The sequence below is a fragment of the Ambystoma mexicanum genome, chromosome 2q (genome assembly GCF_040938575.1).
Source record: "Ambystoma mexicanum isolate Mex_15411 chromosome 2q, UKY_AmexF1_1, whole genome shotgun sequence".
Classification (NCBI taxonomy): domain Eukaryota; kingdom Metazoa; phylum Chordata; class Amphibia; order Caudata; family Ambystomatidae; genus Ambystoma; species Ambystoma mexicanum.
In genome coordinates, this window is record NC_090924.1 from 936375030 (window position 1) to 936401491 (window position 26462).

General features: G+C 49.5%; 1 protein-coding gene across 3 annotated transcripts in view; it reads left to right on the forward strand.

Annotated features, from left to right (window-relative positions):
- The window catches only part of CREB5 (cAMP responsive element binding protein 5), a 1617326-nt gene that overhangs the window by 1168219 nt on the left and 422645 nt on the right, over nucleotides 1-26462 (forward strand). The window contains exon 1 of one of the 3 annotated variants that reach the window (XM_069648242.1): nucleotides 24366-24814. The exons of 1 other annotated variant lie outside the window; for it this stretch is intronic. In XM_069648242.1, the coding sequence (XP_069504343.1) occupies nucleotides 24768-24814 (47 nt within the window). In that variant the 5' untranslated portion in view covers nucleotides 24366-24767. Of the gene's footprint in view, nucleotides 1-24365; nucleotides 24815-26462 lie in introns of those variants that run through there. One more of the 3 variants, XM_069648243.1, reaches the window with a different exon arrangement.

Genomic DNA, 26462 nt, shown 5'->3' on the forward strand with positions numbered 1-26462 from the left:
CCAATGGAGATTTTGAGCATACACCTGCTTGGCAGGAGATGTTTGGAATTAGGTGCTTCCAGGTCCATTTCCCATTTGTCTATCAGTTTGAAGGTGGGAATGGCTGGATCTTTTGGGAGTTGGCGAAACATGGCTTCGCTGATGAAGCTCTTACCGTTGTTCACACACACTCGAGCGAGAACAGAGTCCTTCCCATCATTTAACTGAACAGGGATGAACAACTGCTCTTCAATTTGCTGAATATCAGCCAGGCTCTGAGCTGATTTCACATCTTTCTGGACTATAGGAGTGTGAGTTTCTGATTGTGGATTAGTATAGAATCTCAGAGTGTTTCCTTCCAGCGTGGAATACCACCTTAAATTGGAAGGAAGGTTGATTTTCAGAAATAGAGAGGACCCCCCATCACCAGTCTGTTGTCCTACCGCTATTACTGTCACGTCTGGAATCTGGTTGTTCTGGAAGTGAAATTCTACTTGGTCAGATTTTTGTTCAACCATGTGGCAGGTGCCGTTTAAACTAACATGGTTAACACTCTGTTTTAATTTTATTGGTCGGCTAGTCTGGGTCCAGAGGACCTTGTTTACACAATCTATTAGGGGTGACAACCTTCTCAGGAGGTCATTCCCTAGTAAACAAGGGGTGCCCTCTGGGGTCACAACTATGACCGGGTGTTTCAACTTATGTCGCCCAATTTTAATGTCCAAGTCTGCAGTCCCCTCAACGGGAATTTCCTTCCCGTCAAAGTTCTGTAGTTGTCCCGGAAGAGAGGTGAGAGGAATTTGGTAATCCTCTCCCCTTCCTGCATTCAGTTCATCAAAGGCCCTTCTGGACAGAAGGGTAGCTTGAGATCCAGTGTCCACCAGTGCCGAGATTGTACCCTGCCCCTGTACTTGTACCGGGGCATAATATCTTCCCTCCTTCTCCTCAAGGGGGCACAGATAATGTACATTTTTGGACAACTGGTGGGCTAACTTTCTGGTTTTGGACATCGATAGCGAAGAGATTTGGGCAGAATTCTGTGGAGAGTCTTGGGAATCTGAAAGAAAAAGTTGGCAACTGGAGATCAGAGCCATTGTGGGTTCCCCTGGCTCCGGTTCCGGGCCGCCCCCCCCTTTTTGGAGGCAGTCACCAGGATGGGTTTGAACCAGGGGATTTTCTTGCTGTTGGTTCTGGGATGAGATGGTGGGCGGCGGTAGCTCAGTCTCCACATCTCCCCAGTCTGGATTTGCATCCCTAGGGACCCATTTTTCTTTGGGAGGAGTTCCCCCCTCTCTGAAGGAGAAGATCCTTTTCCCAGGATCCTCTGAGGATCCCTCTCCCTCAAATTGGAAGATCTGTACCTCCTCCTCAAACTGAGTCTGTTTGGGTCTTTTGTTTCTCCTACCCCCCCTCTGCTCCTTAGGAGGCAGACTTTCAGGGGCAAGAGATTTTGTTTCCGGTTCCTGGGTTTCCAGGGGCTGTTTACAAGTGAGGAAGGAAGCTTCCTCCAAGGCTTTACACCCCCCTTCCCCTTGTGCCTCCTCCCTGGGAACCGGTGAGTTATCGGGGTGCTGCCCCCGTCATTGTTCTGGAGCACCAGGTCCAGAGTTGGGTGCGTTCTGCGCCGGCACGCCCATCTGAGGGTTCTGCTGAGCCCTTAGTATGTGACCCAGATCCCGCGCCATGTTTTGAACCTGGCGCTCTAACTGGGAAACCCGCTCAGGCTGATACGGGGCCCTGTTTTCTCCCCTGGGCTGATCCCGGGAAGGGTAGCTGTCCCTCCTCTGGTAATACCCCGGGTTGGGAAGATTTGGGTACCCCTCCACCCTTGGCCTCCCCTCTCCCGGATTCAGTGGTCTGGGCTCAGGGAATTGGGGAAAGAAGGATGGATGGTTTTGGGGCTGAAAGTCGGGTGGATATCTGGGGAAAAAGTTCTGCCCAGGGTTTGGTAAATTTCTGCCCTCCTGTGGGAAGTTTGGAGGGAAGTTCCCCGGGTTAGGTGCTTGGCTGGATCCCCCCCCTTGGGCTGGAGGAGTCCACACATAACCCAGGATGGGTCGATTTCCCTTGTAACGGGGACTTACATAATCAGGAGAGCGAGGGACCCCATTTGTGGGGCTGCCTCCTTGGCTCCCTGTCTGTGACTGGCCCGAGGACCTTCTGGGCCTAGCAGTATTAGGTGCAGGTAGGTTTTTAGGCCCCCCCATCTCCAAATCTAAAACGGGGGTGACCTTTACCTCTGCCACCTTGGCAGCAGCAGGGGTGGTGTTGGCTTTGGGGTTTTTCTGGGCATTACTTTTGCTATCTATCGGTTTCTGCACCTCATAGATCCGGGTAGCCTGTTCAATGACCCAGTCTAAAGATCTTTTCTCGTGAAAATCCCTCACGAGCTGGGTCATGATATATTTGGGCAAGGCATGGAAAAACGTATTTATAAATTCCCTGCTATCCGTGCGCACCCTTCTTGTGGTCTGTGCAAAAGCACGCTTTAACTCCTGCACAAATTCTTGTGGGGCCTGATCCTCCCCACATTGCAAATTGTAGGCTGCCTTGCGAGCCTCTTGAGGATTTCTGTGAACAGAAAAATGTTTCAGGATGGCCGCCTTATATGTGGACCATCTTAAATGATTTTGGTCCTCCAGCCCCGCAAAGAAACTGGAGTATTCCGGGGAGAAGGTCCACTTTACATATTGAATACAGCTTTGGCTGTCCTTCATATGGAAAGTCTCCATCATTTGCTCAAAAAACTCTAAGTGCTCCCAAACAGAATACTTAGCGTTCTTATGGTAAGGCGTGATGACGCTCCTGATCGCCTTAATCTGCTTTAAAGGGTCCTTAAGCAAGGCCCTTTTTGCCTTATTGGCCTTTTTGGTTCGGGTAACCCTTGTCCATTCTTCCTCGGACTCAGAGGCACTGCTCCCAGAGGTTCCCGTCTGTTCTTCCAGGTTTTCCCGGATTCTGCGAGCCTGGGAATGGCTGGCAGAATGTGGGGCCCTGGTCTCCTGCGTCCTGCGCAGTTCAGAGGGGTCTTCAGATTCCTCCTTGCTGACAGGATTTGATGGGTACCCCCTCCACTGACCTAACTGGGCAGAGGTTTTCAGGATGCCCTTAATGGGCCTACTCTCCTGGGGTTCCCCATTGAACTGTACTGTACTTGGGTGCCCATACCCGGATGCCCACCCCTCCATTCCTGAGTGGTTCTGGCCTATGAGCCCCATACTCTTAGCTGGATAGTAATCTGCCATCCCTGTGGCCCTGTGCTCATGTGCGCCAGGGAACATGGGGGTGGCAGAGTCCAGGGACTGAGAGGTATGAGGGCCTCTGGTACTAGGGCTTCTGAGGTTATGCTCCGGAGTTTCCCTTTCCCAGCGAACCTCATCTCTATCCGCCCCTGCTCCCTGTTGCAATGCAAGAGCCTGCATTTGTGCCTTCAGTTCTTCAGTTAAGGCCTTACTGGACTCTATCAGTCTCTCCTGCATCGCTACCTGTTGTTGGAGCCTATCATTGTGTTCACAGAGGGCCTCGTTTTCCCTCTGTGCTTCCTGGTTGGTCCTGGAGAACTGGGCCAGTCTTTGCTGCAGGAGGGTTACCTCCTGAGCTGTGTCCCTATTGGCCTGCTCCTTTCTTGCTAGAGCATCCTCCACCCTCCTGGTGTGCTCTAACAAGTTCTGGTGTTCTTTTTGGAGATCACCCAGTCCCTGGTGGGCCAGGTGATTTTCTTCCATTTTTCTTTTTAAATGGCAGACTTCCTGGCCTAAGGCGTCTCTTTCCTGACTAAGAGCCTGCATTTGTGCCGCCAGGTCGTCCCTTTGCCGTTGAAGGGCACCAGCTTTTTGGCGCTCCTCATCAAACTCTGCCTGGGTATCCAGGTCTTTCAAGATCAGCTTGTTGCTCTCTACCTTCACTCTATCTAGATGACTTTGCAAGGTGGCTACCTGCTCCGTGCATGCCCTGTTAAAGTCTAATTGTTGCTCCAGCTTTTTCTGGCTCTGCAGTAAGGAGTCCAAACTGTCTTGGTGCTCCTTCTGCAGGGCCAGAAATCTGGTATCCTGTTCTGACTTTTCCTTTTGCAGCACATCCATATCCTCCTTCATTTTAGTGATGTACAGTCTGCTGTCATTTTCTGACTCCTGGCTCCTCTGCAGCCTCTGCTCAGAAGAGACCAGGTCAGATTGGACCTTCTGTAATGCCAGCAGTTGCCTACTCGCCAGATCTTGGCCTTCAGCACATTTGTCCTGCACGGCTCCCATATGTAAATATAAATACGCCGCTACCCTGGCAATCTTATTGTGTTCATCTTTGGCTTTAGGAGCCATATATAGTTCACTCAGGGCCACATGTAAGGGACCCTGATCTCTATATATATCTGACCTTGTTTCAGTGACCTGTTGTGTGATGGCCTGCAACCACGCATCCTGGCCCTGTTCGGTCCATTCACCTCTCACAAATAGCTTATGCAAGAGGTGCTCTCTGGCTATTTTCATGTCTACTAAGGTCGTCATTCTAGAGATTGGTCTCTGTCCTGACTTACAGAAGTTTGTATTTTATTTTTGCAGAACAGAACTTTTCTTGGAGTGTCCCTTTTGAGGAATGCTTCACAGCGTAATGCAGCGTGGTGATCCGACCGGATGTATGTATCCCGTCAGTTAGCACACTGTATTAAGCTGCACAAGTGGTAAATCTAACCCAACGTCTCGGCTCGAGCCCCCAATTTGTAAGAGGATTCAATTCAACACTACAGCTAAGTCAACGCCTAGTCTATAATACTGAATGAAAACCCTTATTGATATATCTTTAGGTCCAGTTCATGCGTTCTGGATGACTACCCCTATATAACACCCCTCTCTTGGAATCCCCCTGACCCCACTGAGCCAAGAAGTAGTTCTGTTTTGCAAGTTTAAAAGGTTTATTTGATAATTTAAAATAGATATATCACACTTTATAATAAATTAATACTTGAATATCACCCTTAATCTGATATGTTAAAGATTAACAATGGAGAATCTGGCACTAGCACACTTCTTTATAATCACTAATGAGTTGACATGAAATGGATAAGATAGCACACTGGTAAATAGGAACAAAAGTATAATGTGGTAGAGGATGCTTTATGTAAGCTCAGGTGGATGCAATATTCAATGAATGCAGTACAGAAAATACTCAATATGATTTCAACCAAACAATGTAATCACTTTTCTCTGGCTATTCACTCCCCCCTCTTTATGCAATGCAAGGAAATGGGAGGAAAGCACACAGTTCTCAGAAATGCAATCAATGTAATCAGTTCAATCCAGCAAGCTTAGACAACAGAAAACAGATAGGAGTTTTGAAATCACAGGCCCAAATTGCTTTGATATGTGCTGGCAATGAATGAGAAATATGCTGGAAACGCTTTTAATTCCCTTTCAGAGGTTCAGGGTGAGTGGTATCTAGTTAATATTAGTCCAGGCTCACACTAGCAATGAGGCAGGGATAGTTAGCAGGTTAAACGAATTTCTGGCAAATGGAAGGCAAGCAGCAGCAGTTTTTACATGTGAAGACATTGCAAATCGCGGTAAAATTCGCGGATGCGTGTTCCGCGATTGCGGTAAAACTATAAGGGGTAGGAATGCGGTTCTTGGTGCGATTCAAAGCTACGATTCTAAGCTATCAGAGGAAAGTTACTGCAAGTCTCTAGCCCAAACGGTCGCGGAGATATGAGCGATTTAATAAAGGTCGTTTTTGGGTTTGCAAATTTCAAAAGCTCAAAATGACAAGTGCAGCTTGCAACTAGCAAATCACAGGTGACAGCTTTACAAGTGACAGGTGACAGTTAGGAGACAGTTCTACTTAGATTAAAATAGGATTGAATTATATTATTTTAACTAAGAGATTGGTTCTGCACAGTTTTCTAGGTACTCACACTATATTCTTGAGTGAAATGGGCCTCGCCACGGATCTGGTCAGGGTTTTAGACTGGACTCTGGTCTGGTCTGGTCTGGCCTCTGCACTTCATAGTGATCTGGGTCAGCTCTCTCTGCTGGTCTGGGTCTCTCTGGGTACAGCACTGCTTTCTCTCTGGTTCTCTTAGTTCTGGATAGATTGAAGTCTCTAGTTTGGCTTTCTGGAGGTTGATGGAGGTAAGTATGGATTTTTCCGGCAGAGCGTCCCGCTGCAGATGGATTTGGAAAAGTCCCTATCTGTCCTGTCTGTCTGCTTTTATGTGTTTAGAATGTGGGTGTGTTCTAGCATCACTGACCCTACCTCTCTCTCAGCTTCTAATTGGTCAAACTTCCATTTATCATTTGATTGGGGAATGAACTGTGAGTCAGAGTGATGTCATTTTACAGCCTGCAGAAAGTCCACTCCTCCTGTCAATTTACACACAAATCTAGATTTGAAACAAATACATATTTGCAGAGGTACATATTGTTTTAAAATCATATGCACCCATCATGCATTACAGGAGGTATCCCCTGTTCAAACTCTGCTCTTCCTGGGAGCTTGCATTCAGAAATGGCACATATTTCACTTTTTAACTGATTTTTCAATTTCTGACATTGACCCAACTTTACATACATGTGTGCAGGGAGTAGGGACATTAACTGATGAAGTTTCAGATTTTTAACATGCATACATTTAGAGTAATATCCACTTTTCCGCTGACACCCCCTTGAACATGCCACCGGTTCTAAAAACCTCTTAAAATGTGGGCAGAAAAATCACAAGAATTATGGTGTCATTTATAAAATTTTCACATGTCCGTTCTATGAGTTATTCATCTTTTTAAAGTTATGTTCTGGCTCCAAAGGGGTGTGGTTTACCCTCAGCAAAAGGTTGAATTTCTGGTTCTTCCAGTTCTGCCAAGCCAGCTTGCTCTCACAGGCAGTGCTCCTCCCAGCTCCTGCCAAGAGGAAGCTACATTTTACGACTGCGGTTATAAAAACCTTTGCCTGAGTGAAGAGGGCTTTGTTCACTCTCCTGCAGAGCACAGATAATTCAATTATCAGATAGATGGCATATCCTTAGTGTGGGCAGCAAAAGGAAGGTTGGCCTGGGAACACAGTGGTGACTCAAGTTTCCCTCCTGATGGGGGTAGTTGCCAGGCAGAATTCAGTTCCTTAAGCCGGGTTTCAGATAAAATGTCACTTTTTGTTCCCCAGTTTCTGCATTCAAATAAAACTAAACATTTTTACATATGCAGCTAGAAGGCTGATTCTAAGTTTAAAACTATGACATTTAAACAGTTACAAAGGCATGTGACACCAAACATAGCTCACTCATTTAATCTAAACATTTTCGATTTTAGTGTCTTTAAATCCAGTGCAACTTAAACTGCTGACTCCATAGCAGTTTTGTTATAAGCATTGTTTTGGGCTCTTCATTTCCCAGATTTTGTAGGCACACAACACTCCATTCTACCAAATGTCTGCTGGTGTCCAGTGAGTTTTTAGATGTGTTGCAATGTTTAAAATAGACAGTTTGAGCCTGCCTTCAGAGAAACACAGGGTGGTTTTAAACTGCCGGCCTTTGGATAGTGGTGAGTACTGGTACTGCACCCATTTTTGGGATTTAAGAAAATGAATTCCCAACAGTTATGGGTTTGCTTTTGGCAATCAGCATTGCCACTCCCAATGGTTTCAGACTACTGTGCGGGTAGTCCAATGGTGGTTTTAAAGCGCTTTGAAGCTAACCGGCGCTACTGTTTTTCCTTTGGCAACCCATTTCCCTCATGGCAACCCAGCCTTTCATTCTCGCACTGGTGGGTGGCAAGTGAGGCAACCATTTTAGTGTTCGCACAAACTGCGCAGCTTTCCTGGATTTCAGCGCACATGTGGGTTTTCCGCCATCTTGAATTTTCTAAGCCCACAGCACCAAATGTTGCAGCATGATAGCTTAAACGTGGGTCAGGACACCCAACAGCAGTCACCCTCGAACCTCGGAGTTGGATCCCCTCCAAGATCTTGAAACACCAGCAGTAGACTACCTGCATTCTACAATCACCCAAGCCTTTAAGGAAGCTGTTTCTCACCTTCAAAGGGCTAAAGAACAATACAAGAAAGGAGCAGATCTTCATCGGAAGGAAGCCCCTCAATATCAAGTAGGGGATCAAGTCTGGTTATCCACCAAATATCTACCTCTAAAAGGGCCACGCACATTCAACCCAAGATACCTTGGTCCCTATTCCATCACTACCATAGTAAACCCAGTAGCGGTCAAGTTGGACTTGCCCCCGCACATGAAGATACATCCGGTCTTCCACGTCTCTCTATTAAAACCTGTGCAACCTCAAACCCGACTAACTAAATCTCCAAAACCTATCCTAGTTGATGGAGAACTCGAGTTTGAAGTCAAAAGCATTCTGGACTCCAAAATCTCCAAATCTAAACTATTTTACCTAATTGACTGGAAAGGCTACGGCCCCCAAGAGAGATCCTGGGAACCTGCTGAATACGTCCACGCTCCTCGCCTAATCAAAAGATTTCACCGAACATTTCCTGACAAGCCAAAACCCCCGGAGAAGCCCGGTTTGGGAGGGGCCTTGAGGGGGGGTACTGTCATGATCTCTGCTTCCAAAAGGTCAGGGTTTTCCCAACTCCCTTGGAAGCAGATCCATAACCCAGGTTCCGAGTGCCAACCAGTCCCAATTGGGACCTTTTGGACCCAGTCCTGGCGCCAGTGGCACCAGGCTCATAAATATGCCCAGTCCCAGCGCTGGAAGCGCCGGGCTCATAATGCTTTGGTGGACTTACCTGCAGCAGACCATGCTGCTTACTTGCCTGCCAGTTGAGCCTCTGATCCTCTTCTGTTTGGAACTACTTTTCCTGTTGGGTGGGGCAGGAGCCACTCCCTAGATTCAGAACACTGGAACTCTTCTGGAAAGCAGGAACTCTTTTCTTACCTAGGCGTGGCTGTGGAAGGAGACACATAAGCACTACAGGAGGCTATTTAAACCACACCCGATGGATGAATCTTGCTTTGCGTTATTCTGCATCCTCTGCAGCAGAACGCTCATCATGTCTTCTGCATCTGATCCTGGGCCTAAGGAAAAAGGCTTACCATCCTGAATCCAGTCTTCAGCAACACCTATAAAGACAAGAAAGAACAGGTTAGCATTACGGTCTTCAGTGACAGCTCTTCACTTACCTGGTCCATCGGCTGTCACCAACGCCTCGCGCTGCATTCCGGCATCTGAAAGACAAAGGCTTACCTACTCTTCGTGCGCTCCGGAGGTCTTCACACTGCATTCTGGCATCTGAAAGACAAAAGCTTACCAACTCTTCGCACGCTCCGGAGGCCTTCGGCGCTGCATCCCGCATCTGAAAGACAAAACAAGGTGCGTTTAAAGACATTGGGGAACTTTAATACTCACGTGCCATTACTCCTTTCCACATCTAACCCAGTGGGTATTCCGGCACCCTGCAGCCGCTCCGAACTTGTACCTGCAAAATAAAAAGACAGTTAGAGCGCATCGTGAAGCAGGCAACAAGCGCTTACTTACGTGCTTCCAGGCACTTCTATTCATCACACGGGCTCCATCTTCAACTCACTTCAGCCCGTCATCCGCCATCGCCGGAACCCTGCAAAACAAGAAACATCATTACTAAAGACTTTAAAGACATTAGAATTACTCGAAACTTACTGTTCGTGCAGTAAACGACGGACAGCAGTCCTCTGAAGTCAAGAGGCCTGCTCCCCTTATCCAGTGAAGAAACTGGTTACAGCACCCTGCCCCGAGGCAGATGGAGAGCACGGCGTTCACTTACCTAAGACATCTTACCCTTCGAGTCAGACATACAGTGCACAGAGGTCCAGCCCAAAGAGCCAGCCGTGTGTTACACATCACCTTTGAAGATACGGTATACGCCCAGTCAAGACCGGCGCCTCTACGGGAATCAGGTGAGCGTTACACATGGTGGCCCTGAGTGCAGAGCATTGGTGGCGGCAACACCGGCAGCAGTGGTGGCAGTGGTGCCACTGCCATCAAAGGAATCAGGTAGGTGGGGCAGGGGAGAGGGAGGGAAAGGACCTGAGACCGAATGGGATGGAGGAGGGAAGATGGCGGGTGGGTGTGAGTAGCCTTGAGGTTGCTCGGAACGCAGGCATTGAGGTTCTGCCCACGATCTGAGCAACCTGATTGGCTGTGTGTCCTGCCCCCGTGTGCTAATGGTGTAATTAGCATGTCTTTATCAAGTGTGCATTGATAGATAAGCAGTATGTGTTTCCTTGCACTGAAGTCCTGCTAAAGACAACAGTTTTGGCTTGTGTATATGTATTTGATAATCATTCGCTAGTCACTGCTGTCTTATGCCGAGGTACTCATGCCATTTTGCAGTTGTTACCATTTTATGGCCGAATAGTTCCATTGTGGCAGTGTAATGCAAATGTCGATCCCGTGCCTACATTAAAACCAAAACCGTAGGCTTTAGAAATGCCTGTTTTTATTTGGAATATTGAATTGCATTTGGATGGAGAGATTTCAATATTTACATTATGTAAGGTTTCCGGTAAACCCATTCTGATAAAATATAGAAAACAAATCAGATTCAAGCGACACTTCTCGTAATGCGCCATTCATTTGTATTGCTAATTATGTTCCTCGAGTCGCTTGAAACTCATTAGCCAATTTTTTTGGAGTGGGGTGGGGGGTTCACTCCTTAGGGCATTTCCTATGCGACTTAGCACACAACCAGATTAACTCAAAGTTTCAAAAGAAAGCATCCAGGACAGTGAGACTCTCCCTGAATACCCCAAACTTAGTTCTACAATTCTAGAATACAAATAATGTTCATTTGTATTTCAGTTAATTTAAGAGCACTTTTTAAATTGGACGTAGAAGGAAGTGCCATGGCGGGTGAATTGCAAATGAAAAGCATCTACTGATGAAAAGGAGTGTCTTGTGCGGTGAGTGGTGGGGGGTCAAACTCTGGGTAGTTGGGAAAGTCATCCTCGACTAGCGATACTCATTTCACTGCAGCTCTTGAATGGGGAAATGGTGAGTTTGACATCGGATGGGCCATGAACAAGTCCTAATCATTTTGGCTTACTGCACAAAAACCAAGACTCTAAAAGTGGAAAAGGTCGCTTTAATGTGACAGGCCAAAGCTTACAATTCAAAATGCTTAACAAGCTCCAATGGCCTAACAAACTAAATAAATATTTCAACAAACAATTAAATAATTAAACATTCTCCTTTTCATTTTCATTTTTTCCAACAATTAAATAAATAACTCAGCCATTTCCTCCCTACTTACCCCTTGGAGCCTACCGTGTCCTTGCCCTTTTCCCAGGCGTCCCGCTTTCTCCCAGGGGCCATGCCCCTCCAGGCTCAATACCTGTTCCCCCGGGGTGACCTGCTTGTGCAAACAGCGCCACCCCATCCTTTCCCGTGTCATTCCCCATTGTGCTTCCCTCCCCCCACATCAAAAGGGGCCATGCCCCCGGCGCCCAGAACCACTTCAACCCCATTATACTCCCCTCTACACCAATCTCCCCCTTCCTCTGACCTGCAGCCAGCCTGACCTGCCACATCAGCAACATAAATTTACATCACATCTTCACAATGCCCCGACCTGTCACAAAAAACTACCACCCCTACCTTTAACAAAACCCCCACAAAACCCCTAAAAAAAAACCTCGGCATAGCATATAGAAACCCCCCCTTTAATCCCATGTACCCTGGAGCCTCTCCCATGCTTGAAACAGACCTATGGCCTAAAACCCAAAATGAAGGGGTGGGAGGGCGGGCCAATCTTCAAGTCCTAACCGTCGCCTGGCTCCCGAACCTTCCCTGAGCCCCTTAAATACCCAGAGAGGCGCTCTGCCTCCCACGGCCACTCGCTGGCTGTGTGCAGCGCCAAAAACTCCCCGGGGGGAAACGCTTTGCGTTCCCCCCGGGCCCCCCCTTTTGGCTTACTGCACAAAAACCCAGACTCATTTAAAAGTGGAAAAGGTCGCTTTAATGTGACAGGCCAAAGCTTACAATTCAAAATGCTTAACTGGCTCCAATGGCCTAACAAACTAAATAAATATTTCAACAAACAATTAAATAATTAAACATTCTCCTTTTCATTTTCATTTTTTCCAACAATTAAATAAATAACTCAGCCTTTTCCTCCCTACTTACCCCTTGGAGCCTATCGTCTCCTTGCCCTTTTCCCAGGCGTCCCGCTTTCTCCCAGGGGCCATGCCCCTCCAGGCTCAATACCTGTTCCCCCGGGGTGACCTGCTTGTGCAAACAGCGCCACCCCATCCTTTCCCGTGTCATTCCCCATTGTGCTCCCCTCCCCCCACATCAAAAGGGGCCATGCCCCCGGCACCAGAAAAACCCTCCCCTGAGGAGTTCTTTCAGCCCCACTCCCCCCCCCTCCTCTTTCCTACCTCCAGCTTCTTACCCAGTCTCCCAGCCAGGAACTCAAGTCCGCCAGGTAATGATTATTCCCATACATGGACAAGTGTACTCCATCCTCTCTAAAAATAAGGAGCCCTTCCTACGTTATTTCTTTATGGTCCATGACTTGTACCGCCACTGAGGCACAAAACTTAACCATTTCCCTGTTTATCCCTTTCCTAGTCCTCTCTATTGCTCCCTCATTTCTCGCCCCCCTCCAAACTCTCCGCGGCAACAACTTGGTCCAAACCACCTTAGCTTGAGGCCACATTTCCCTCATCCAAACTAAATCCCTCTTAATTTTCCTTCGCAGAGAAACCCCCGTATCCTTCACCAGGTCATTCTCTCCTGCGTGAATAATCACCACCTCTGGAACCCCATAGCGTTCCCTCATCCCTGCTAATATAGGAAGCGGCTGATCCCAACGCAGACCCCCCAAACCGTGCCATCTCACCACCACCTCCTTATAGCTGCATCCCAGCTGCCTCCCAAACACCCTTTTCTCCGCCTCTTTCCCAGCCCACTTAACAATTGAATGGCCAACAATCCACACTTGCGCCAACTCCCCTTCCTTTCGCGCAGCATCTGAAAAAGAAATAAAAAATCACTGACAAGTCAAAAACATTACAATAAAAGCAGTCGTCCCAAAATCCTTTCCCTCCTTTCTTCAAACATTCCCTTTATCAAACTCCCTGACGTACCCCTTGTATTTCCCAGACCTCCAACGCCCCAAGTTTTTCACTTTGTCTTTCGAAAATCCCAACCTACTACCTTCAGATGCTGCGCCCATCCTAAAAGAATGAGTCCCAAAATCCTCTGCCTTTTCACCCACTGCCACCAACGCCTTCCTCAATACCCCCAGCACACGTGCCGCTGCCACCGGCGATCCATCCTCATGCTGAAACACCAAGCCTGTCTTACCCCCACAACGCTCCTTCCACACCCTTCCTACCTGTACTGGGCATAAATCCTTACTCCCCCTACCCAGTAGAACCCAAGAACCCCTCCCCTTCTGGTCAGTCTTGGATCTTCTGATCTTGATGTCCAGACCTTCTTCTGTAATTCGAACATCTTCCCATTGCAGTCCTCCTACCCCCCCCTCTGCCCCCTACCAACTCAGAAACCCTGAAAGCCCCAAAGAATAACCAAGTAAAACAAGTCACAAACAATTCCCCTTCCCATACCGACCAGCAAACTCCCCCCACCACCTCGATCAGCCTCTGCAACAATTCCGCCGATATCGGCCTCCTCTTATCCTTGTCCCTCTTACTCTCCCTTGCCCATCCTTCCAACATCCTATTTGCCATTTCCCCCCCACTTGGTTGAAAACCCCAAAACCATTTCCCATAGAAAGCAATCCCTGCTAACTTCCCCGCAATCGTTGCCTTTGACCAGCCCCTGTCCATACACCTCAGGAGAAAATTCATGACATCATCTCTCCTCCTCTCTTCTGTGTCCAATCTACCCTTCCAACTACAAGCTCCCCCTCTAATAAAATCCTCCCAGGCCCTCCTGTATGACTCCTTAGATGCCGAGGCCAATGAACCCTCCACCAATGAAAGCCCTCTCAGCTTCCTATCTTCCACAGCTCCTCCGGAATCTGTTGCCCCTCCTGCTCTGCACCTGGAGCCGCCTATCCATGGAATTTCTGCCATTGAAAACGAGATAATGCATCAGCGATGCCATTATCCTTCCCCGGCACATGTGTTGCCTTAAACACCACATTCCATTCCATGCAGCACAGAACAAATCCTCTCATCAGTCTTACCACCCTCTGATCCTTAGCTGACTGCCTGTTCACCACATGAACTACGCATTCATTGTCAACATTGAAATTCACCTTCTTGTTTTGCAAATCTTTCCCCCACAACTGCAATGCCACTAGTAGTGGAAAAAATTCAAGAAATGCTATACTCCTTTCTTCCTTCAACCACCGCAATGGCCATTTCTCCGCACACCACTTTCCTCCCCAGAAAACTCCGAAACCTCCCGCTCCTGCTGCATCAGAAAATATCTGTACTTCCCAAGTCACCGGGTCTCCCTGCAACCACATCGACACTCGTTGAAACTCTCCAAAAACCGCAGCCAAATTCTGCAATCCTCCCTCACTGCCCCTGACACTCTTATCCGATGATGTGGGCACTTTGCTCCCCCCATAGCCCTCGCCATGTTCCTGCAAAATGTCCGCCCTGGGGCCACCACCTTGCATGCAAAATTCAGATGCCCTACCAAACTCTGCATTTCAACCAGCATCATTTTCTTGGCCGCCACCGCTTTTTCCAACAAAACCACCAATTTGCTCACCTTGTCATGCGGCAAGCGTGAGGTCATGGCCACTGAATCCAGCTCAATTCCTAGAAATGTCAATACCACTGCCAGCCCCTCTTTTTTGTCTTCCGCTAAGGGCACCCCCAGCTCCTCCATCAGCTCCTGAAACGACTGTAGCATTTTTTTACAATCCTCCACTCTTTCTGCCCCGCTAATGAAAAGAAAATCATCCAAATAGTGCAGCACACTCTCCCAACCCGAACTGAATGAGAAGACCCACTGTAAGAAAGAGCTGAACCGCTCAAACAAAGCACAGGAAATTGCGCACCCCATTGGCAAGGCTTTGTCTATGTATATGCTGTCCTCAAACTGCAAGCCCAACAACCAAAAATCCTCCGGGTGCACCGGCAATAACCTGAAAGCCGCCTTGATATCACACTTGGCCATGAAGGCCCCTCGCCCTTCCTTCCTTATCAGCTCCACCGCCTGGTCAACACTGGCATACACAACCCCACACTCTTCCGGGGCAATAAAATCATTAACTGACATACCCTCCGGCCATGACAAATGATGTATCAGTCTGAACTCCCCCGGAGCTTTCTTCGGCACCACCCCCAATGGGGATATAACTAAATCACCCGTCAGGTCATCAAATGGGCCCACTGTCCTTCCTGCCACTATTTCTTTGGTCAATTTATGTCTCACCACGTCAACATTTTCTCTTGCTGACTTCAAATTTTCAGCCCACCTACGCACTCTTGGGCCCTGGTACCCTAATCTGAACCCCTGACAGAAACCCTCACTCAAAATCTTCGCCCCTTCCCTGTCCGGATAAAATTGCAACCAATTTTCGAGCACCCCCACTTTAATTGGAGTAAAAGCTTTTCCCCACAACCCCTCTACCTGCCCCCTCCCCCTCCCCCTGTCCCCCTGTTGGAAACACTGAGTGAGAGGGTGTTTTCCACCACACTTGCTACACTCGTGCCTGAACCTACACAGGGTCCTTGCGCAGCCGTCCTTATTATACCCCCAGCACGCTGCTGATGACTGCCCCCTACCTCCTCCCCCCGCCCCCTCATGGGTGGGGTGACCAAGAAAGGGCCGGAAAGGTACAGGCAGCCCGCTCGCCGTGTGCAGCGTCGGGGCAGGCCTTGTTGGAGCCATCCATTGCAGCCAGAGATCCATGTCTATCTCCCCCCAGACCACCTGACTGTCCTCCGCCAATCTCGCTCTGAATTCCTCATCATACCTTACCCATGCAAAGCCCCCAAAACTCGTGAAAGCCTTCCTGATAACATCTATATATTTGAGCAAGGCCACGCAACGCTCTGGAAATTTTTCACAATAAACACTGGCATAAATGATAAATGCCGACGTCCAATTCTCAATAGTCTTTAGACCCCTCTTTTGCTCTCACTTCCCTATGCAGCAATTTGAACACATCTACGAATTCCCCAGCCTGAATCTTCTCCCTTGTCGTTGCCATCAAGTGTGCCCCCAATGGTTTTGTTATCCCCATGTACGGCAATTTTTTCTCCTTTCCTTTCACTTCATCCTCTTTTCTATTTTCAGCTTGCACTTCGAGCACCAATGGCTTCATCACCTTGTCCGTTTGGACCTCCACTGAGCAAATGCTCTTCTCAACCCCCACGGCTCCAATGGCCTGCACACCAGCTTCTTTCCTTACCCCATGCAAATTTGCCCCTTCATTCCCCATCACCCTTCTCGTGACCCCTCTCTGCCATGCAGATGACCATTCCCGTTCCGGCTCACCTCTTTCCACGCCTGCCGTCTGTGGTCTGGCATCCACCCCGATGCTCCTCATCTCCTTTCTTAGAGGGCTCCTACTGCGGGGACAAAACATGTCAACAGACTCACCCAGCCAATAGTTTCCCCGACCCCCTACCCCCCTGCACCTGCCTTTCCATATCCCACCTCAAGCTTCTTTTCTCCTCCCCCCTTACCCTTGCCGATCTATAACCTTCTACCTCCCATTGCCCCACATATTCCTCCAATCCAACTTCATCATCCCTTAAATACCACTGCTGATGCGAGCTCATGCCCGAGTTGAGATGATCTTCTTCTTGCGAGCCCGGGGCGTACGCCCCATCACTCCTTTGACGTCTTCTCGGCGGGGCCGGGGGGACCCCTGCCTGGTCCTCTTCTCTCGGGCGAGGCGTTCCGTCCTCCACCCTGTAATTCTCATTGCTAGGGGCCGTGCTGCACCCTCTAGGCTCTCCTTGTGCTGATCGAGGCGGGGCCATACTAAAACCCTCAACCTCCCTCTGACCAGCGGGGGCTGCGCAGCGCCCTCCACCCTCAATCCTCCTACCCATGGGGGCCGTTCCGCGCCCCACTCTAACCTCCTCAATTGATGGGGACCTCTCCCTCCTTCTCCCTCCTGTACTCTTCTGCAAGTATTTACCCCCTCCTCCCCTCTGCCCTGCCATCCCCCTCTGTACCTCCTCACTCGCCCCGCTCGGGTTCCCAAGAGCCCTCTCCATCTGCGCACTCCTATCTTCCCTAGGGCTATTAATTACTCCCTCCCTCACTGGCTCCCCACCCGAAATCATCTCTCCCTTAGACGCCCTGCTATCTATCTCCCTTCTCAACCTCCTTCCCCTGGATTCCCATACCTCCCCTCTCCCCGCCGCGGGGGTGCAAGCCACCACTGCTGCGAGAGCCCCATCAGCCGCGGCTCTACGCTGCGGCCTGCCCCCACCTACCTCCCTCTCACCCGTGACCTCCCCCACTGCCCCCTCCAGCTGGGCCTTAGACGCCCGGCTAATAATTTCAAGGGCCTCCCTCAAAGCCCTAGCATCAACCATACCCTTCTCACTAGCTCCCTGTCCCACCATAGTGCACTACTCCTCTTAGAGTGCACTAATATTCCGCCCTATGAAGCTAACTAGCTAAGCCCCCGAGTCAGAACCTACCCTTGGAATGTACTTGTAAGCTGGCAACCCCAATAAAATAAATTGCTATAAAGAACTAATAAAGAAGTAAAAAATACCTTATAATACTATGTAAGGATAATAAATAATTATTACCCTAAAAAAAAATATTTTTTTTTTATTTTTTTATAAACCCCTAATAACAATTGCCTTAAATAGCACCCCCTAGCAAAAAGAACCACCGTATAAAATTTAAACCAAAAATAAAACCCCCAGATAAAATCTACTTAGATACAAAAATTATCACACTGCCCCCTGCCTGATACATAACCTTAACGCACCCGCACTAAAAATAAGACACGGTCCCTTTAAGAAAGACCGTGCCTCTCGCTCAGGAGAACGCCAACGCGCGCCGCTCCAGGCGAAGAAGCCGACGGCCCGCACCACAGCCGCACGCGGGGTCCCGGAGACCAGACAAGCCCGCGACAAATCCCGCCCCCCCCAAACGCAAAGAAAAAGAAAAATACAAACTCCTCCACGCACCCGAGCCGTGCAGAGACGCCCGCCCGGCCCCCGAAACACACAGAAAACGCTCCCGACCGCGACCCGCCCCAACACGCAGGTAAGAAACTAGGGGTGTCTTATTTACGGCACCCCTGAATGTAAATAAAATGATTCCTCTTTTATATATATTTTTTTTTTATACCTAAAAACCTAACCTCCTAATCCCACTAAACCCTACCCTGCCTCACCTGCACTATACTCGCCCACACACTAGGCCTGGCTATCTCAGGGAAGGCTCGGGAGCAGGCGACCCGGACTGACAATCTTCAAGTCCTAACCGTCGCCTGGCTCCCGAACCTTCCCTGAGCCCCTTAAATACCCAGCGAGGCGCTCTGCCTCCCACGGCCACTCGCTGGCCGTGTGCAGTGCCAAAAACTCCCCGGGAGGAAACGCTTCGCGTTCCCCCCGGGTTCCCCCTTCTACTATTTTGATATCAAGGTTGGAGCTGGGAGTTAAAAAAAAAACTTCGACCGATGGCGAGGTTAGCAGTGGCGTAATTAAGGCAAGACAGGACTGCACCCAAAGGCACTAGCGCCAGATACTCGATCCAATTCCAATATGAATTTCAGTCTGCTCTCATTAGTGTTCGATCGCAGTTTAAGAAACAATCTGAGTGGAACATTGTTAATTTGGGATGTTTATCAATCCAGGTGGAAGTACTGCACACCTCATAACCAATAGCGTTCTACTTAGGGCTGGTTTTACCAACAAATTGAAATAAATAAATAAATAAATAAATAAATAGGGTGCATTTGCCAGTTTAATTCTAATACATGGGAAAGTCAAACTTAGATTCTTCTATTTGATCCAACAGTTCATATCATGGTACAAAAAAAACAAAAAAAACAGCCAGGCGTAGAGAAAGCCAATCAATACTCGATGGTGTATGATCTGGCGCTGTTGGTAAAACCATGCACGATACATGAAACAACCATGTATACAGAACGCATGTGCAAAACATATCGAAATGCATATTGGTTTTGAATTCCGTATCTGCGCACTAGTGACTTTGGGTGTAATACTTTCTTGGTATAATTTAAGGGTTACCACCAGGTCACGTAATTACCCATCCCAAGGGGCACGTGCAGCAGATGTGCGTGAACACAACAATGTGCGTGCAACTGTACAGTCTCGCGCTAATTGATAGCAGGCGCCGGTGTGCGCATTCACCTCTATGCGTGAAAGTGTAAGCTGTAAGGTGACTTCCGCCCCGTGTTCATATTGCCGCGTGGGCTGACACGCGTGCTAAGCAATAGGCGGAAGTAGCCCCCAACCCTTACAGGCTTGTGAGACGTTGGCTTTGGTATTTATCAGCGGACTGGTGCCGTGCAGCATGTGTGTGCCCGCCGCCCTCCTCGCGGTTTAAATCTCTGAAATGAGGACGGCTCGGATAAAGGAGTATGAGGTCTCTTTGAGTTTACACCCTCATATCACCGCGACGGCGGAGTCGAAAAATGGCCACGTCGGGCCGGCCCCCGCTTTTCACACGGCTCCCCGGAGAGCATGTTGGCCGCAGCACTGCTTAACCACTATTGCCTGGTTCTCGTTTAGCTCGCGCTGTTTCCTCGGTGGCACCGACTGCGCTCTGCACGGCCAAGCAGTCTGGGGTTGTGCGGCACGCACCTGGCCAATACATGCTTCGATGGGCACCAAACCCGGGCACACCTACCTCACCTTGAAGACGCCTCTGGCTCATAGCGGGCGGTCCTGTAATGCCAGATGGGGAGAAAGTGCGGAACGAGGCGGGTAAAACAGAGGGAAGTGAAACGCTGCCCCGATGTACGGGGTACGCTGTGTGTGCATTAAGCTGAAGCGCCTGACAGTTTTGCACCGACACGTGTCATATTGTGCAGACGTTAGAGTTGGGCGCACTGATACCAAACCGCACCTAAAATATCACGCATCTATCCGCAAGGCGGCCAAGTTCCATCCTCCAACACCCGTTAGAGGGGGTGCAGTTCCGGGTCCCTCGGATTGTAAATAAATAATTGCATTGTAGCATATGCCGGGCGCTGGGACTTGCCCGGTCCTTTCTGGCTTCTGGTTCTTGGCTGTATTGCACTAGTTCTGTTTCTTCCCGCGGCTTGCGCCTGGTTCTGGGTGCGCTTCGGTTCATTTCCAGTTATGTTGCTGGTATCTAGTTCAGGCCCGTACTGTTTTATGTCAGTTATGTTTCTGCACCCATTATACAGTTCTGGCTATTTTAGGATATTTTGATATTGTTTCGCGTTTTAGAATCTGGTTCGGTTCTGGCGCGGTTCTGCCACTTTTCAGGTTACTTCATTGTGTTTGGACACGTTACTCTCTCCTTTTTGGCGTGGGTGGGGCTCTTGCTGGCTACCAGGAATACTGGTCTGGGCCATGCCAAGTGCCTGCACTGACCCTCTAATTTGCTGATGCAACTCTGCGCCTGCAGTGCTCTGTCATGTCTACACTATTTTGGCTTATTTATGGCCCATGCATTACCTTGGCCCATTTCTAGCCCCGTCCTGTTCTGGCTCATGTCTGGTGCCTGCACTGCTCTAGCGCTTTTCTGGTCCCTGTACTCTTCTGGCTTATGTGTTTTCCCTGTTCTTTCCTGGCTCATTCATGGCCTGTGCACTGTTCTGGCTCATGCCTAGTGAGTGCATGCACATGCCTGCCTCCCTGTTGGTCCCTGTACTGTGCTGGCCCATGTCTGGTACCTGAACTAGGATGACCAATTGTTGGTTCCTGTACTGTTCTGGATAATGCCTGGTGACTGCAATGTCCTTTCCCATGTGTGGCTCCTGGACTCTTTGGGCTTATCGGTGTTGCTAGCATGTCTGGTTCCTGCACTGCTCTGGTTCTTTTCTGGGCCCTGTACTGTTCGGTTATATATGCATTCACTGTACTTTCCTGTCTCATTCGTGGCTTGTGTACTGTTTTGGCCTGGTACCTGCAATAGTCTGGCTGACTGTTGCTCCCTGTACATTTCTGGCTCATGTCTGGTCCTTGCAATTCCCTCTCTCGTTTCTGGCCTCTGTGCTCTTCGACCCAATGGGTGTTCCTAACATGTTCCTGGCTCATTTCTTGTCCCGCCAGTCTTTGGGTTTATGTATGTTCTTTGCACGTTCCTGGCTGATTTATGGTCCATGTACTGTTATGCTGTGTGTTTGGTCCCGGTGCTGTTCTGGTTCATTTGTGGTCCCTGTATTCTTCAGGTTTATGGGTGTCCCTTGAATATTCCTGGCTCATTTATGGTCCAGACACTCTTAGAACTTATGTGTGTTCCTTGCATGTTTCTGGCTGGGTTCTGGTATATGTACAGTTCTTGCATGTGTCTGGTTCCTACACTGCTCTGGCTCATTTGTGATCCCTACGGTCCGAGTTTATGCATGTTCCTTGTTCATTTCTGGTCCTGGAAACTCTCTGGGTGTTCCTTGCATGCTCCTGGCTAATTTCTGGTCCATGTACTGTTCTGGCATGTGTCTGGCTCCTGCACTAATCTGGTTCATTTGTTTGTGGAGCCTGTATTATTCAGGCTTATCCGTATGTATTGCATGTTCATAGCACATGTCTGGTCATGGTACTCTTCAGATTTATGGGTGTTCCTGGGTCATTTATGGTCCATGAACTGTTCTGGCATGTGTCTGGAGCCTGCACTACTCTGGTTTATTCGTGGTCCCTGTATTCTTTGGGTTTATGTGTATTCCTTGCATATTCCTGGTGCATGTCTGGTGGTGGTACTCTTGGGGTTTATGGGTGTTCCTGGCTCAGTTCTGGTCCATGTGCTGTTCTATCATGTGTCTGGTTCCTGCACTACTCTGGTTCATTTGTGGTCCCTGTACTTTTCAGTTTTATGTGTGTACCTTGCATGTCTGGTCCTGGTACTCTTCGGGTTTATGGGTGTTCCTGGCTCATTTCTAGTCATGTACTGTTCTGGCATGTGTCTGTTTCCTGCAATACCCTGGTTCATTTGTGGTCCTTGTATTCTCTTGGCTTATGCATGTTCCCTTTGGGCCTATCCGTGTTCCTTGCATGTTTGGTCCTATACCCTTCAGGTTTATGGGTGTTCCTGGCTTATTTCTGGTCCATGTACTGTTCTGGTATGTATCTGGTTCCTGCACGACTGTGGTTCATTTGTGGTCCCTGTATTCTTTGGGCTTATGCATGTTCCTTGCATGTTACTGGTGCATGTCTGGTCCTGGTTCTCTTGGGGTTTATGGGTGTTCCTGGCTCAGTTATGGTCCATGTGCTGTTCTATCATGTGTCTGGTTCCTGCACTACTCTGGTTCATTTGTGGTCCCTGTATTTTTCAGATTTGTGTGTGTTCTTTGCATGTCTGGTCCCGGTATGCTTCAGGTTTATGGGTGTTCCTCGCTCATTTCTGGTCCATGTACTGTTCTGGTATGTATCTGGTTCCTGCACGTCTCTGGTTCATTTGTGGTCCCTGTATTCTTTGGGTTTATTCATGTTCCTGATGTATTTCTGGTCCATGAACTGTTCTAGCTCATGTCTGAATCCTGCACTGCCTTAGCCCATTATTTCGCCACTGTACTCTTGTGGCGCATGTGCATTCCCTGCACTTTCCTGGCTCATGCAAAGTCTGTGTACTATCTGGATCAGTCCTGGACCCTGTACTGTTCAGACCCGTGTTCAGTGCCTGAAAAGTCCTGACCTATTTCTGGTACATGTACTTCACTCGCTCCCGCGATCCCCGTTATCTGTTTGGTGGGGGTTGGGGGGAGTGAAAGCGCCCCAACCGGCACGTTCGAGCACAGGTGAAATCTAGAACACCGTCGCGGAGTCTGCTCGGGTTCTGGAGCAATTGCGACGTTATATTCTGTCCCGCCAATGACATAGCTCTGTTTTTTGCACGCTGCCTTCCGTAAGCCCCTCTCGCGTGAACTCGGCCTTCTACGTGTGGTACTGCTTGGGCTATGAAGAAGACCCTCTAGGCGCGCCTGCGTCACGTACATGTGTGTGTGACCAGAAGGTTTAAAAGGTGAACCCTTTCTTTATTAAACTATTTGCCTCTCGGACAGGCAAAAGCGCATCGACTCCATAAACTATGGCAGGAGGCTCTAGACAAATGCAGGATAACTTAACATAACATAGCCCAGATTACTCGTGTGAGCTCACGTTACAGACGTAAATTTAGAAACACTCGTTATCACATGTAAATGCCCTCAGGAAACTGACACCCAGGCAGTACGGTGCCTTACGGTGCAAAGGGAAGGAGAACTTGTAGTAAAACCGGAGAGAATCGAATGTGCTAACTGCTACGTTATTGCTCGTGAATAAATACTTGATACGAGTCCGACGCGCTCTCGATGTTTCGTGCCGAGAAGAAAAGTGAGGGAGAGATAACGTGATGGGCCCGGGGTTACCCAACTTGGCAAAAAAGGGAAGCCTGACAATACGGCTGGGCGGTGACTTCCTCCGCAGACAGCGTAACCACGGGGTGACACCTCCCACCACAGAGCGCAGCTGTGCCGCCGCAAAAGGGGGCGTGTCTGTAGGTTGAATGCGAAAGCGGGCTTTCCCAGCCCTCCAGTAAGAGGACACTGCCTCTATCTTCCTCCGGCCCAGCCTTTATTCAAGCAACCGAGTCTGCTACGATGCGCACGTCAGATCAGAGGTTCATTCAATCACGTGCTTGTTCATTCATTAATTACTCCATCCAATCATGCAACCAGTTATCCTTCACTCAATCAGTCACCCATCCTACTGTCCTTCCTAATTCATTCATTCACTCACCATTCATCCACATAACCCCCAGTGCCCAGCTATGCTCCCGTGTGCAGCTATTCACTCATCTGCCTTCCCAATCACCCACGCATTCATTAATACCCTATTTCCACCTGCACATGTATTCACCCATCCACTCATTCATCCACCCCCATTCATTCAGTCACCCATGACCCCATTCATTCATGCATTCAGTCATTCATGCAACCCCCCACCTGTTCATTTGTGGACTCGTTCATTCATTGGTCCTTTCATGCATCTCCACTGTGTTCGTCACGCCACCGGTGCTTACCCACCCTCTTATTCGCCCCCCATGCGTGCACCCTTCTATCATCACTCCTGCAAAGCTCTCGTACCTGGCTGCATCAAGCCACTCATTCGGCGGGTCGTCTTTTTGTTTACCTCCGCATTTAGACCCAGTGGGACAGTCTCCAGGGGCGAGACCCGCCCTCTGGCAACTCCTCCGCCCCGCCCCCGTTTCTCGACTCGCTGTTTCTCCTCTTTGAAACACTGAAACGCACGGCGTGTTTTTGTTTGTCTTCCTCTTCGCCCTTCCTTTCGTCCCGTTTTCTGATCAAACTCGGCAAATCAGTGACAGGAGTTTGCGCGTGTTTACTCTGATCTTGAGACAGCTGCTCGGGCCCTCTCGGAGGCGGCTCTGTTTCCCTCTCTGTTTACTCGTCTCCATGGGCGACTCGCCGCGCCAGGTCCCCCCGTCCGTCTGGAACTTGGCCGGGGGCTGTTTTGGTTACATCGCAGCCTCCTCGCTGCAGCGCTGCCAGATTTAAACGGTGACTTCACCAGCAGCGCTGGGCCCGGGAGGGAGGAGGAGGCGGAGCGGAGGAGGGGAGTGGAGCGCGAGGCGGAGAGGCCAGGGCATTACCTCATGACTTGGACGGCAATCAAATGGGAAGGATGTGACTCACGGGGGCTAGTTAAGCCTTGGCTGCAGTTCTACATGCACTCACTCCGGGGCTCTCATGTTGGGCACCTCAGCAGGGAATTCAGGCTCAGTGATGTCCATGAGGTTGGTTTTTAATTTTTTTAAAAAACTTTTCTGATTTCTGATAGACTTCCCGAGTACCAACTCCCTTTCTACCCTCTCGTGCACCATCCAACGGGCCCCGGCTGGGCCCGCAAGTGCAGCATCGGCCCGTTGTGGCAATGGGCTCTGGGCACTGAGTGGGATGGTATGTTAGGAAGTATGGGAGACGGCTTGTGGAGAAGCGCGTGCTCCCCTCCTGCCCCATGCAACTGGTCAGTGCAGCGATGGCTGGCCACGGGAGAGTTAAAGTGCAGGACCAATGGTCCGCCGGTGATGTAATGCTTGAGCTCTCGAGTAACGAGGGAGGAGGCGGGGTGCCAGTGCTGCAGGGCGCCCACCTGCCCTCCAGGGGTACGAGGCGCATTATCTCCCGAGTATCCGCGGACTGTCCGGGGTTCGTTTGAGGCTAGAAGATCCACAGAGCGGACCGGCCCGCTCCCGTGTTGCGGGCTTGATTTGAGCAGATACGGCTGGAGCGGGTGCATGCCTCTGCTCTGCCTGGGGTGGGGGGACTATTGTCCGGCAGTGAGGCCAGTCCGCTTTATACATTAGAGGGGTAGATACGTCCCAGGTTGTAGGGGAGAGGAACCGGTCCAAGTCTGTTGAAGTTGCACGGCTGAACTTTAATACCCATTGAAATGTATGTTGAAGATTAATGTGCAGGTTTGCGAGAAGATGCCGGTCGTGTTTGTTCCTAAATTGCGGCTGGGACCCGAGGCCTCCCTACGGCGTGTTACCCGGGTGGGTTACCGTGGACGAGAGCTCTCCCCCGTCCCTCCGATATTTCGCTCCGAGTTGAATTCTTGGTGGAATTTAAAGCAAACACAAATCAGTCTTTCTGTTGCCCATTAGTTGCATTCATCTGGTTGAATTTTACGTGCGTTCCAACATGTTTATTGTATGTGTCAACACACGTGCTTTATAATGTTAGAGGCAGTGTAACGCGATACGGCGTATAGAACACAGACAATGCCGAGTGAGGTCACACCGGGAATGCACGGCGTTGTGTTTACTCTCGCACTATCATTGCGCTGGTGTGTTACGGTGCGAGCGGCCCGTGTTTTGAAATGTGGGCCGTGAAGCGTGGCAAGCGATGATGACTGCACGCAGGCATGTGCCCCGACGTGCACGACCCTCTCTCTGCCACACACGCGCGTTTCTTAACCTTCTGCATGGGCATGCGCTGCCGGGAAGCGTCTGCCCTCAAACTTTTAAAACCAACCCGTTTGTAGCCATGTGCTTTGTTGAGCGAGCCATTATTACAGTTCTGAAAACACAAGCATAGAGAAATATGGAAGTGCGTGTAATTGTAGTTTGGGGAGCGCTGGTGAATGTGTTTTTAGACGGCGTTGGTTGTTTTGCCAGGACATGTTTAGGAGATGCTGTTGCCGTGGCATTTCTCTTCTAATAATGTTCGTTTGCTGTAGTAGGATGTTCCCCTTCCTGTTGTACTCACTCAAGGTGCTGCCAACCAGCGCTTGTTAAATGTAGCCGCGCTTGCCATCTTCTGCTCCGCGGACTCTTGCAGACCATGGTCCGCGGCCAGCAGAGGGGCCAGGAGGCGGGGAGCTGGTACCGAAGACCTAGGGCCCAACAGGCTGTAGGCTTTTGATTTGACTGAACCGTGTGC